This window comes from Cydia amplana, chromosome 24, assembly GCF_948474715.1.
Source record: "Cydia amplana chromosome 24, ilCydAmpl1.1, whole genome shotgun sequence".
Taxonomy (NCBI): Eukaryota; Metazoa; Arthropoda; class Insecta; order Lepidoptera; family Tortricidae; genus Cydia; species Cydia amplana.
The window spans coordinates 7,196,001-7,209,261 of record NC_086092.1 but is presented as its reverse complement, the minus strand read 5'-3'; the positions used below and the strand labels follow the sequence as shown (position 1 = coordinate 7,209,261).

General features: G+C 43.6%; 2 protein-coding genes across 2 annotated transcripts in view; both read left to right on the top strand.

The window, feature by feature from the left end:
- The window catches only part of LOC134659063 (UBX domain-containing protein 4), a 30,014-nt gene extending 20,167 nt beyond the window's left edge, over positions 1 to 9,847 (top strand). Inside the window, exons 8-13 of the mRNA XM_063514669.1 lie at positions 1,054 to 1,207; positions 4,361 to 4,488; positions 5,631 to 5,802; positions 6,204 to 6,338; positions 8,415 to 8,643; positions 9,760 to 9,847. Of these exons, the coding sequence (XP_063370739.1) occupies positions 1,054 to 1,207; positions 4,361 to 4,488; positions 5,631 to 5,802; positions 6,204 to 6,338; positions 8,415 to 8,643; positions 9,760 to 9,811 (870 nt within the window). The 3' untranslated portion in view covers positions 9,812 to 9,847. The remainder of the gene's footprint in view (positions 1 to 1,053; positions 1,208 to 4,360; positions 4,489 to 5,630; positions 5,803 to 6,203; positions 6,339 to 8,414; positions 8,644 to 9,759) is intronic.
- LOC134659241 (androgen-dependent TFPI-regulating protein-like) overlaps positions 1 to 13,261 on the top strand; it is a 516,400-nt gene that overhangs the window by 362,036 nt on the left and 141,103 nt on the right. The gene's annotated exons all lie outside the window — the stretch shown is intronic.

Sequence of the window (13,261 nt, the reverse complement as noted above, 5' to 3'; positions counted from 1 at the left end):
CTCATATTAGCGCTTTCCCACTTGCAAATTGTGTTACTTTATCTTAAACTAGCGACCCGCCCCGGCTTGGCACGGGTTAACAAATTATACATAAACCGTCCTCTTGAATCACTGTATTTATTAAAAAAAAACCGCATCAAAATCCGTTGCGTAGTTTTAAAGATCTAAGCATACATACAGACAGACAGCGGGAAGCGACTTTGTTTTATACTATGTAGTGATGCCCAGTGACCATAGAGAAATATAGGTAATGAGAGTGCTAACTCCATACATCACTTATCCCATTATTTTGATAAAACTTAGCAAACCTCTATGAAATTTTGTTTTTTTTTTTAAACAATCATATACAGGATGGCTAAAAACTTACTGCATTCCCGTTGCGAGGGAGGTTTTGGGATTATACTGAGCAACTTTTACTATGGAACCAACCCCGAAATCATACAATAAAAATTTAGCTGTTTCATACATTTTGGCTGGTCCATTTTCTATGGGAGGGTAAAAAAAATTTCGCGATTTCGGGATTGGTCGCATAGTAAAAGTTGCTCAGTGTAATCCTAAAACCTTCCTGGCAACGGGTAGGCAGATATTTTTTAGCCTCCCTGTATAAGCTTGTACAGTAGAGTCCGATTAGTACGACTTCGCATATAACAACCAACCGCTTATAGCGACGTAAGTATAGGCACTTGTTTGGTTTTAGTATGAGCTACTATGAAAGTACAACCGTTTATTACGACTCCGCTTATAACGACCGATCGCTTTTAACGACGGAAATTGACTCAAAATCCGTCCGTCAAGTCCGGTTACAACGACGAGCGACGTAGTTTTTACAAATAAATAGTTGGTAAGAAGCTTACTCTGTCCCGCGCACCTAACTCCCCTCCCCGTATTATAAATACAAAATGACGTAATTATTTTGATTAAAAAAATATATTAAAATTGGCAGTTCGTTTTGTACGACGTCCGGTTAGTACGACGTAATATCAGCAGTCCCTTGGGCGTCGTTATAACCGGACTCAACTGTATTGTAAAAATTGATTTTTTTTTATGAAAAAGGAGGAGCGCAAACGCGAGAAATTGGAGAACGACCTCGCTAGACAACGCATCTTGGAGCAGATCGCGCAGGACCGCGCCGAGCGACGCGCCAGGGAGGCCAGGGACGCGCCACAGACACTAGAGTGCCACCGGGTAGAAACCACCATTCCAGCCAGTAAGTGACACGGACATACTATAGACAGCGCATCTTGGAGCAGACCGCGCCAGGGAGGCCAGGGACGCGCCACAGACACAAGAGTGCCACCGGGTAGAAACTACCATTCCAGCCAGTAAGTGACACGGACATACTATAGACAGCGCATCTTGGAGCAGACCGCGCCAGGGAGGCCAGGGACGCGCCACAGACACAAGAGTGCCACCGGGTAGAAACTACCATTCCAGCCAGTAAGTGACACGGACATACTATAGACAACGCATCTTGGAGCAGATCGCGCAGGACCGCGCCGAGCGACGCGCCAGGGAGGCCAGGGACGCGCCACAGACACTAGAGTGCCACCGGGTAGAAACTACCATTCCAGCCAGTAAGTGACACGGACATACTATAGACAGCGCATCTTGGAGCAGACCGCGCCAGGGAGGTCAGGGACGCGCCACAGACACAAGAGTGCCACCGGGTAGAAACTACCATTCCAGCCAGTAAGTGACACGGACATACTATAGACAGCGCATCTTGGAGCAGACCGCGCCAGGGAGGCCAGGGACACGCCACAGACACAAGAGTGCCACCGGGTAGAAACTACCATTCCAGCCAGTAAGTGACACGGACATACTATAGACAGCGCATCTTGGAGCAGACCGCGCCAGGGAGGTCAGGGACGCGCCACAGACACAAGAGTGCCACCGGGTAGAAACTACCATTCCAGCCAGTAAGTGACACGGACATACTATAGACAGCGCATCTTGGAGCAGACCGCGCCAGGGAGGCCAGGGACACGCCACAGACACAAGAGTGCCACCGGGTAGAAACTACCATTCCAGCCAGTAAGTGACACGGACATACTATAGACAGCGCATCTTGGAGCAGACCGCGCCAGGGAGGCCAGGGACGCGCCACAGACACAAGAGTGCCACCGGGTAGAAACTACCATTCCAGCCAGTAAGTGACACGGACATACTATAGACAGCGCATCTTGGAGCAGACCGCGCCAGGGAGGCCAGGGACGCGCCACAGACACAAGAGTGCCACCGGGTAGAAACTACCATTCCAGCCAGTAAGTGACACGGACATACTATAGACAGCGCATCTTGGAGCAGACCGCACCGAGCGACGCGCCAGCGAGGCCAGGGACGCACCACAGACACAAGAGTGCCACCGGGTAGAAACTACCATTCCAGCCAGTAAGTGACACGGACATACTATAGACAGCGCATCTTGGAGCAGACCGCGCCAGGGAGGCCAGGGACGCGCCACAGACACTAGAGTGCCACCGGGTATCTACATGCATAGAGAAATATAAGTAAGGAAAGAGTGCTAACTCCATACATCAGTTTTCTTACCAAAACGCGAGTTATTTCGTAGTTGACATCTAGCGTCAAGTGTGGGTTTATCAGTACCGCTACTTGACACCAGATGTCACGAGTGTCGCGAAAAATGTACTGCTAAAACAATTTACAACTAATATTATAAGCAGAAAGAGTTGAAAATAGAGTTCCGGTTAATTCAGTTATAATTTATAATATTCGCTGAATGCGACATCTATTGTCAACTAGTAGTACTGATAAATTCGCTACTTGACGCTAGATGTCGACCACGAAATAAGTCGCGTTTTGGTAAGAAAACTGATATAAAACTGCAGTAACACGATCCCGACTATCGGGTCGTCCGGCCTGGGAACGAAATCATAAAATACCCGATAGTCGAGTTTTCGGCACTGAAGGCTTCGTCACACAGGCGCGTTTTCCGGGCGGGGCGTCAGCGGGGCGCGCCGCTTTTACATACAAAACGCTCACGCCCCGTCAGGAAAACGCCCATGTGTGCCGAAGCATAGAGAAAAAAATACATAGAGTGCTCACTCCATACGTCAGTTTTAGTACCAAAAAGACTATTAGCATCTAGCATCGAGTAGCGGAACTATCAGTACTGCTACTTGACAATAGATGTAGCACCGACCGGAAAGTCTTATGCTGTTAAGATAACACTTTCCGGTCGGTGCTACATCTATTGTCAAGTAGCAGTACTGATAGTTCCGCTACTCGATGCTAGATGTAGACACTGAAATTAATAGTCTGAACTGATGTATGGAGTGAGCACTCTTGTCTTACTATATAAAAAAAATATATATATTTTTTATAAAATATCCGATAGTCGAGTTTTCGGCACTGAAGGCTTCGTCACACAGGCGCGTTTTCCGGGCGGGGCGTGAGCGGGGCGCGCCGCTTTTAAACTCCGAGTCGTAATTAGATTCCAAAAAAGTATGTCAATGTTGCCACTTTTTACTAGCGCGTCTTGTATTTACGTAAAAGTAAGTAAATAAAATTACTTTTTTAAATCGTAGTAGTAAAATTACCAATAAATAAATTATCTTAGCGTGTTTATTTATAAAATGGAATTTACCATTTTACAATCAAATTATTGCAGTGGCAACATTCTCTTACTTTTTTTGGAATCTAATTACGACTCGGAGTTTACATACAAAACGCTCACGCCCCGCCCGGAAAACGCCTATGTGTGCCGAAACCTTGAATGTGTTAAATGCTTCGATCAACACGGAAGGGATGCGGCATTCGCACTATTTCCCCTCTGCCTAGGTACAAGATCAACTGATCTAGCGCGGGTAATAAAACTAGTTGCGCTCGGATTTTTAACTAGACCGAGTCCAGACGCGCGAGTGAACACAGCAGCAGAAAAAATGCCAATTGCTCGGTTATTTGTTGTAAAAAGAGGTAGAGGACATCAAATTTACAAAAATAAGGTGTTACATTTTACATGTAATATTTTTTTTACATGTCATACGTTTAATTACATTTAAACACAATTATTATATTTTAGTCTCATGTAATTGCTGAATTTATCGATTTTGCTCGCCCAGTACAAATTGCGGATCGGTCGAGCGACAAATCCGACTTCTCATCTCTCAGAATACAATAAAATTCTTCGACGTAAATGTGTCATTTTATATGTATTTGTGCCGTCATTACAGATTGGATTTTGTATGTAAGTGTGTGATAAGTGCGACTGTGTGCACGTTCCCCCCCGCGAAAAATGGCAGAATGATTTGAATGTCAAGATATCGCTTGGGCCTATCCCTTCCGTGTCGGAAGCCCGTGTTGATCGAAGGTTAAATGTGATGACATGTTTGTTTGACAGCGTCTGGGGACGGCGCCATACAAGCCCGAGTGCAGTTCAAGCTGCCGGACGGGACTACCCATACAAACCACTTCCCGGCCGAGGCGAGGCTAGCCGAGGTGCACCGATACGTCGCAGACAACTTGGATGTAAGTGTGGCAACACATATTATATTACGTTTAAAATAATTTTATTGTTAATATTAGTTGCCTGGCTGCCTGCGCGCCGCGCTCCCGCGGCCGCGCGATGTACTTAAAAGTAACGGTATATCTTCGGGCGCATTCGTGCGCGCTCGGTTTTTCTAGCCAGCTCAGTCGTATCCGGGCGTTTTCTAAAATAAATATTGAAAACCCGATTCTCACGGATCCTGGTGTTTTTGGGTTATTTCAACTCAATCACTAGCATATTCAATCCTGATGATAAACAAAAATGTCCCAAAAATTTGTATGAAAATTGTACATTCCACTACGTCACATCCATACAAGTGAAAATTTTTCTCATAATAAAACGTGACGTAATAGAATGGACATTTTGGAACATCTTTTTTTAATGAAAGAATGGAGTGCTGTCGATTCTGAGTAGAATGAGCCCAAGAATGTCCAGATTTGAAAGAATCAGGTTTTGATATTTATTTTAGAAAAAGCCCATCCGCTATCCGACGCCGGAAGGCTGCGCGCAGGCCGATCGCTCTCGCTTGCAATTTGAATACGTTTTACATGTACTTTTCTGTGTATCTTCTTCTACGGTGCTCTGTGCTATTTTCTTTCTTCCGTACTGTACTATCTTGTGTGGACTGTGTTTAACCTATAATAAACTTTATAAATGTTAAACTGCGTATGTTATTTAATAGCTCCGTAGCTATATAAGTATTAATCATTAAACATCCGTAGGACACATCCATATTACACATATGGGGCATTATCTATGAAAAGGGACCTTATTGTCGATGGCGTTTAAGCCGCACAGCGTCGCGCGGCATTGTATTTAAATCGGCGCATCGTTAATAATGGCGTAAGCGCTCATAGATAACGTCACATATTAAAATAGATTGAACCACAGAATAAATAATAGTACCTACTAAGTACAGAAGACTCACTCTCTAACAAAACGCGTCTGTTACGATCAGCACAGATATTGCCGCTAGGTGGCGACAGCGCCACGCGCGGCTTGTGGCTTTCCCCAAAATTGGGGCCGAACGGATGTACTTTTAGCTACCTGTAGCAAAGCGACGAAATCGCGGAGTGAGACACGCCTGCTTATGACTAACAGTTTTCATTACTTTTGTCTGCAGTTGCCCACCGCGCAATTCTCCTTATGGCTGGCGTTCCCTCGCCGAGAGCTGACCGACACAGAAGCGACACTCCGGCGACTCGAACTAGCGCCGTCCGCGGCTTTGCTCGTGCTGCCGCGCGCCGCCGTGCCAGCGCGTCCCTCCGCCGTCGGCAACGTCATAGGTGAGACAGGTTTTAGCTGACAAGGTCCATCCACACACACAACAACACCTAACAACACGCATGCACATACCTAACACATGATTGCTAGCGACCGGAGCGAACGGCAGTGTCATAGGTAAGACAAGTTTTAGCTGACTAGTTCCTTCCACACACACAACAACACTTAACACGCATGCACACATTGCACACACCTAACACCTGCAACATTAATGTGTGCTAGCGACCGGAGCGAACGGCAGCGTCATATGTGAGACACTGAAACACAATAACGGATTTTGGTTTGAGAGGGTCTCGAATCCAGGGTAGGTTTAGGTAGGGAACCTAAAATACTTTACTCACATTCTTGGCTTTGAGCCCGTTAGCACTAAAGTATGATCGGGTAAGTACTAGATAATACATGTGAATCGAAGTGTCGTTCCCTCGCCGAGAGCTGGCCGACACAGAAGCGACACTCCGGCGACTCGAACTAGCGCCGTCCGCGGCTTTGCTCGTGCTGCCGCGCGCCGCCGTGCCAGCGCGTCCCTCCGCCGTCGGCAACGTCATAGGTGAGACAGGTTTTAGCTGACAAGTTCCTTCCACACACACAACAACACCTAACAACACGCATGCACAAACCTAACACATGATTGCTAGCGACCGGAGCGAACGGCAGTGTCATAGGTGAGACAGGTGTTAGCTGACAAGTTCCATCCGCACACGCAACAACAACTAACAACACGCATGCACACACCTAACACCTGTTTGCTAGCGACCGGAGCGAACGGCAGCATCATAGGTGAGACAGGTTTTAGCCGACAAGTTCCATCCGCACACACAACAACACCTAACAACACGCATGCACACACCTAACACCTGTTTGCTAGCGACCGGAGCGAACGGCAGCATCATAGGTGAGACAGGTTTTAGCTGACAAGTTCCATCCGCACACGCAACAACACCTAACAACACGCATGCACACACCTAACACCTGTTTGCTAGCGACCGGAGCGAACGGCAGCATCATAGGTGAGACAGGTTTTAGCTGACAAGTTCCATCCGCACATACAACAACACCTAACAACACGCATGCACACACCTAACACCTGTTTGCTAGCGACCGGAGCGAACGGCAGCATCATAGGTGAGACAGGTTTTAGCTGACAAGTTCCATCCGCACACGCAACAACACCTAACAACACGCATGCACACACCTAACACCTGTTTGCTAGCGACCGGAGCGAACGGCAGCATCATAGGTGAGACAGGTTTTAGCTGACAAGTTCCATCCGCACATACAACAACACCTAACAACACGCATGCACACACCTAACACCTGTTTGCTAGCGACCGGAGCGAACGGCAGCGTCATATGTGAGACAGGTTTTAGCTGACAAGTTCCATCCGCACACGCAACAACACCTAACAACACGCATGCACACACCTAACACCTGTTTGCTAGCGACCGGAGCGAACGGCAGCATCATAGGTGAGACAGGTTTTAGCCGACAAGTTCCATCCGCACACACAACAACACCTAACAACACGCATGCACACACCTAACACCTGTTTGCTAGCGACCGGAGCGAACGGCAGCATCATAGGTGAGACAGGTTTTAGCTGACAAGTTCCATCCGCACACACAACAACACCTAACAACACGCATGCACACACCTAACACCTGTTTGCTAGCGACCGGAGCGAACGGCAGCATCATAGGTGAGACAGGTTTTAGCTGACAAGTTCCATACACACACACAACAACACCTGACAACACGCATGTACACACTTAACACCAGCAACATTAACCTGTATGCTAGCGACGGGAGCGAACGGCAGCATCATAGATGAGACTGCAGTGTGTATAAGGGCTGTTATTATCTCAGATATAGATATCTACACCAGGCCCACTTGCACCATCCCACTAACCCGGGGTTAAACCGTTAACCCAGTGTCCAATTGTACTGGTAACCATGGTTTCTCCAGGTTTAACCGGTTAACCCCGGTTTAGTGGAGTGGTGCAGGCGCTAAATGTCATGATTAGTTTATTATTTAAAGGAATAAAAATAGTACATTACATACCTAGGGAGGTGAATTCGTGAATGCTCCAGGTCGCAGGTGTTTGTGGCCCGAACCGAAGGCGAGGGCCATTATCTATCTTATTGTCGATGGCGCTTACGCCGCACAGCGTCGCGCGGCATTGTATTTATATCGGAGCATCGTTAATAATGGCGTAAGCGCCATCGACAATAAGGTCCTTTTTAGGGTTCTGTACCCAAAGGGTAAAAATGGGACCCTATTACTAAGACTGCGCTGTCCGTCCGTCCGTCTGTCACCAGGCTGTATCTCACGAACCGTGATAGCTAGACAGTTGAAATTTTCACAGATGATGTAAGTATTTCTGTTGCCGCTATAACAACAAATACTAAAAACAGAATAAAATAAAGATTTAAGTGGGGCTCCCATACAACAAACGTGATTTTTGACCGAAGTTAAGCAACGTCGGGCGGGGTCAGTACTTGGATGGGTGACCGTTTTTTGCTTGTTTTGCTCTATTTTTTGTTGATGGTGCGGAACCCTCCGTGCGCGAGTCCGATTCGCACTTGGCCAGTTTTTTCATAGATAACGTCACATATTTGTTACAGCCCTAGTGACGCAAATCCTGTCGACCGTGATCTTGGAGCCGTCGACGCGTCTGTACGCGTGGCTGGTGTCGCTCGTGTCGCCCGCGAGGGGCGTGGCCCCCGCGCCGGGGGGCGTGGCCCCCGCGCCGGGGGGCGTGGCCCCCGCGCCGGGGGGCGGCGCGCCGGCTCGCGGAGTCCCCGCCCCCGCGCCCGCGAGGAGGGGCAACGTGCACCGGCTAAGGGGGGAACGGTACGTTGACAATAGGGATGTTGCGAATAGTTTCCATATACATTTATGAGGTATGTAAATTTGTCAGAAAGAACCCGCAACTATACACTTCTATTCTAAATCAGACCCGCCGTTACGAATCTAGGTTCAAAAATAATCTAGTTACAGTCTCAGGATCTACAATGAAATTGCACAGTACAAGTCCACACGCCATGACAATTAAAATTTATAATAAATTAAGTGACACCTTAAAGGGAGAAAAGAACAATATACTATTTTTTAAACAATTAAAAAAGAATTTAGTTGACAAATGTTACTACCATATAGGAGAGTATTTTGGTGACAAAGATGTTTAGTGTGCATAAGTTTAGTATATATTGTTATTTATTATTTATTGTAATTAGGATAATTTAGCATTTAAGTTCTAGAAAATAAGTTATCTGCTATGCCCCATCCGGGTTTCATAATATGACATGTACTTATATTTGTGTATATTTGTGTATGTTGTTTAGCATGAATAAATGAAATGAAATGAAATGAAATATCCGCATCCGCAACCGCGGACTTCCGCATTATTTTCAACATCCGCATTCGCATAAAATCGATGCGGAGCTTATGCGGATGCGGATGTCGAACAAGTCGGTACAGGAACGTCTTAGCGGCGGCGTAAGTGCTAGGTAATTTCGTCATTACCTATAACGAAATCGTCTAGATCCAGAAAAGTCGGCGAAGTTACTGTTTATTAAATATAACGCACCTATATTCTTGCTCAAATACTAAACGTTTGGTTTTTTTAAATAAAATAATTCTAAAAATGTAATATTTGACGTTTTCTAAGTACCTAATCTTGACATCCGCATCCGCGGATGTGAGCCTTTAAATATCCGCATCCGCTTCCGCGGATGTCGAAAAATCTGCATCCGCAACATCCCTGGTCTCTATCGCTCTTGCATATTCGAGCGATAAAATAGATAACAAAATTTCGACTCAGATTGCGAGTAATTGTGGACATTGTGGTATATAGTGGCGCTCCCTACGCAGAGTTTCGCGTAATATTCCCTATTAGAACAAATCATCACAGGTAAATAAGTATTATCAATGTATATCAGTCCTAAAACATTGTAATTTTTTTTTCAGACCTGACGATGACAACAACACATGGAATGGGAATTCGACACAACAGATGTAGACATCTAATTATCATCAACAATATGAAGAAAATACATATTTGGCCACCAAAATATCACAGTATAGAAATAATATCAAACTTTGTAAACCGAGACGTTTCTAAAAAAATGTGGTTTTCCATTAGACATAGAGAAATATAAGTAAAGAAAGAGTGGTAACTCCATACATCAGTTTTCTTACAATACGCTAGTTATTCCGTAGTCGACATCTAGCGTCAAGTAGCGGACATTATCAGTTCTGCTAGTTGACAATAGATGTCGCGGCAAACTAAAACTTTGCTCAACAATTTTCAGCGAATTTTATAACCGGATGCACCGGAAGTCTATTTTCAACTTCTGCTTATAATATTAATTGTAAATTGTTTTAGCAGTACATTTTTCGTCAGTAGCGACACTTGTGATATCTGGTGTCAAGTAGCGGTACAGATAGTTCCACTATTTGACGTTAGATGTCGACTACGAAATAACTCGCGTTTTGGCATAGAGAAAAAAATACAGAGTGCTCACTCTATACATCAGTTTTAGTACCAAAAAGACTATTAGCATCTAGCATCGAGTAGCGGAACTATCAGTACTGCTACTTGACAATAGATGTAGCACCGACCGGAAAGTCTTATGCTGTTGAGATAAGACTTTCCGGTCGGTGCTACATCTATTGTCAAGTAGCAGTACTGATAGTTCCGCTACTCGATGCTAGATGTAGACACTGAAATTACATAATAGTCGTATGGAGTGAGCACTCTTGTCTTACTATATTTCTCTATGGTTTTTGTAAGAAAACTGATGTATGGAGTTACCACTCTTTCTTTACTTATATTTCTCTTTGGTGGAAAGTCACAAATGTCTGAATAATCCTAATTTTGATACAATAAAATTCGTCATCTGCATACATACCTAAATGTGTTGAAATTACTTATTCAATTCACTGAAAAGTCGAAAGTAAATTTGTAAAGTAAGGATGCTAAGCGCAAAGAATTTTTACAATGACCGGATATTTCCTATCTCTATCGCACGCGCATTCTATTGCAGTCCCACTCGCACAGTGGCATTGACCGCCGGCATCATGAGACAGCAATATAATAACGTGCGTGCGATAGAGAGAGATAGGAACAGGCGAGTTAATGTACGAGATTCCACGTGATAGGCGTCCTTTCATTAATTGCACTACGGACCGACACTATCAGTAATATTGACATTACTATTAACAGTGTAGTAATTGGAATGGAATAAATATGAAAATTGAATATAACGATGGAATGACAATATTACTCGACATTTTTACTGACAGTGTCAAGTATGCATATCAGGATCAGGGATGTTGCGGATGCAGATTTTTTGACATCCGCGGATGCGGATAATTAAAGGCTCACATCCGCGGATGCGGATGCGGATGTCAAGATTAGGTACTTAGAAAACGACAAATATTCAATTTTTAGTATTTTTTTATTAAAAAAATCGAAACGTTTAGTATTTGAGCAAGTATATAGGTGAGTTATATTTAATAAACAGTAACTTGGCCGACTTTTCTGGATCTAGACGATTTCGTTATAGGTAATGACGAAATTACCTAGCACTTACGCCGCCGCTAAGACGTTCCTGTACCGACTTGTTCGACATCCGCATCCGCATAAACACCGCATCGATTTTATGCGGATGCGGATGTTGAAAATAATGCGGAAGTTCCGCGGTTGCGGATGCGGAAGTTCCGCGGTTGCGGATGCGGATGTTCGCAACATCCCTGATGCATATGAATGATATCAATATTATAATATAATTTATTTTATTTTTATTTAGGCATGCACTACTTAGTATTTTATAATGAACTAACATGTTACTATGATTAAGATCTCATAGTATCTAAATGATAAACGGAACCGACTAAGATAAAAGGGATAATAAAGCTGTCCTATTGCACAAAGGTCAAGTATAAATACCATCATAATATGTGTTAAATTTGTGAATTGTTTATAAAAGAATAAATTACTTTAACTAAGTCATATTAGGCAGATAAATTAGTAAATAACATTTTCTTTTCAATTTAATTAATATTAGTGTTCAAGTAACACTGTTTAATTTTTAGCATAAATATTTATTATTCAATAGGAAAGTCAAATGATAATAAAACGGCTTAGTTCACATGAGGGATACTTATTATTTATTGTCAACACAACACAATATGAATCACTCGATAAATAAGGTCTCGTATAATTTTTAAATCGTATTTTAATAGCAATAAAACGTATCTAAAACGCAACGATAATCATAAAATGATAGTTCTACTTAATAGCACTAAATCAAATTTAAATAGTAAATTTATTTTAAATGTACAAAATAATGAAATATAAATAATCAGATTAAGGTACTTAACTCTGTTCGCGGCGCTGGTAGCACTACAACTGAACGCTCGCTGGCGAGCAGCCTTGTTTTATACCTGGTGCAGCCGGTTCAGGCAGGTGGCCTGATCGACCAGTTTTCTTCGCCTACCGACATCATTACCGTTTTTTAAATTTACTGTTTTTTGTTAATTGTTGAGTGAAATGTACCTTAAAATGTTACAATAACTAGATTTAATAATGGCAAATCCAACACACTTTATTGGTTGGTTTATCACGGAATTACAGTTTTCTAGTATAGTTATAAACACGTTGTAATTTATGAATAATAATAAAATATATGGTTATTTGGAAATCCTGTTTCATTGTAAGTGAGGCGTGGCTCACTCAGCCATTTCGTCGCGTCACCACAAGTACATGCGGCCCGCACCAATTTTGGTGTCTAGCCATAGTAGTTGCCGCGCACCGCTACGGAACGGACGCCTGCTCGCGCTTGCGCCACCTAGCGGTCACATCTGTCGTAATAGACGCGTTTTGTTAGAGTGAATCTTCTGTACCTAGTACTATTATTTATTCTGTGGTGGTACCTAAATATGTGGCTTTTTATACCAAAAGGGTCCTTATGCTCCATGTGAGGGTCTCGTAAAAAAACCGGCCAAGTGCGAGTCGGACTCGCGTTCCAATGGTTTCGTACATTACTTAAGGGAATATAATTTTATTAAAATATTAGTATAATAAATAAAAAACGTTATATAATTTGACATTTTATATTTATGACCACGTAAATGTACTCTTAACCTTTTGGACGCCAATGACCGATATGTCCGCACCGTAGGTTCAACGCCAAAGACCGATTAATCGGTCACAGACCACAGAGCAACATAGACCTACGTGCATATGCATAAAGTTCAATTTCAGTTTTGACACTTCGGTGACGTGGCGTCAGCGTGACAGCTTTTGTATTTGACACGGCGTCGAAAAGGTTAAAGTTTATTTTACGTACATCGCACTTTATGGTTTTTACACTCAAGCGAATAAGATAAGATAAAAAACAGTTTATTGCCACAACTAGAAATCTTACATTCTTACAACTAGAAATCTTACAATTAGAATAAACAC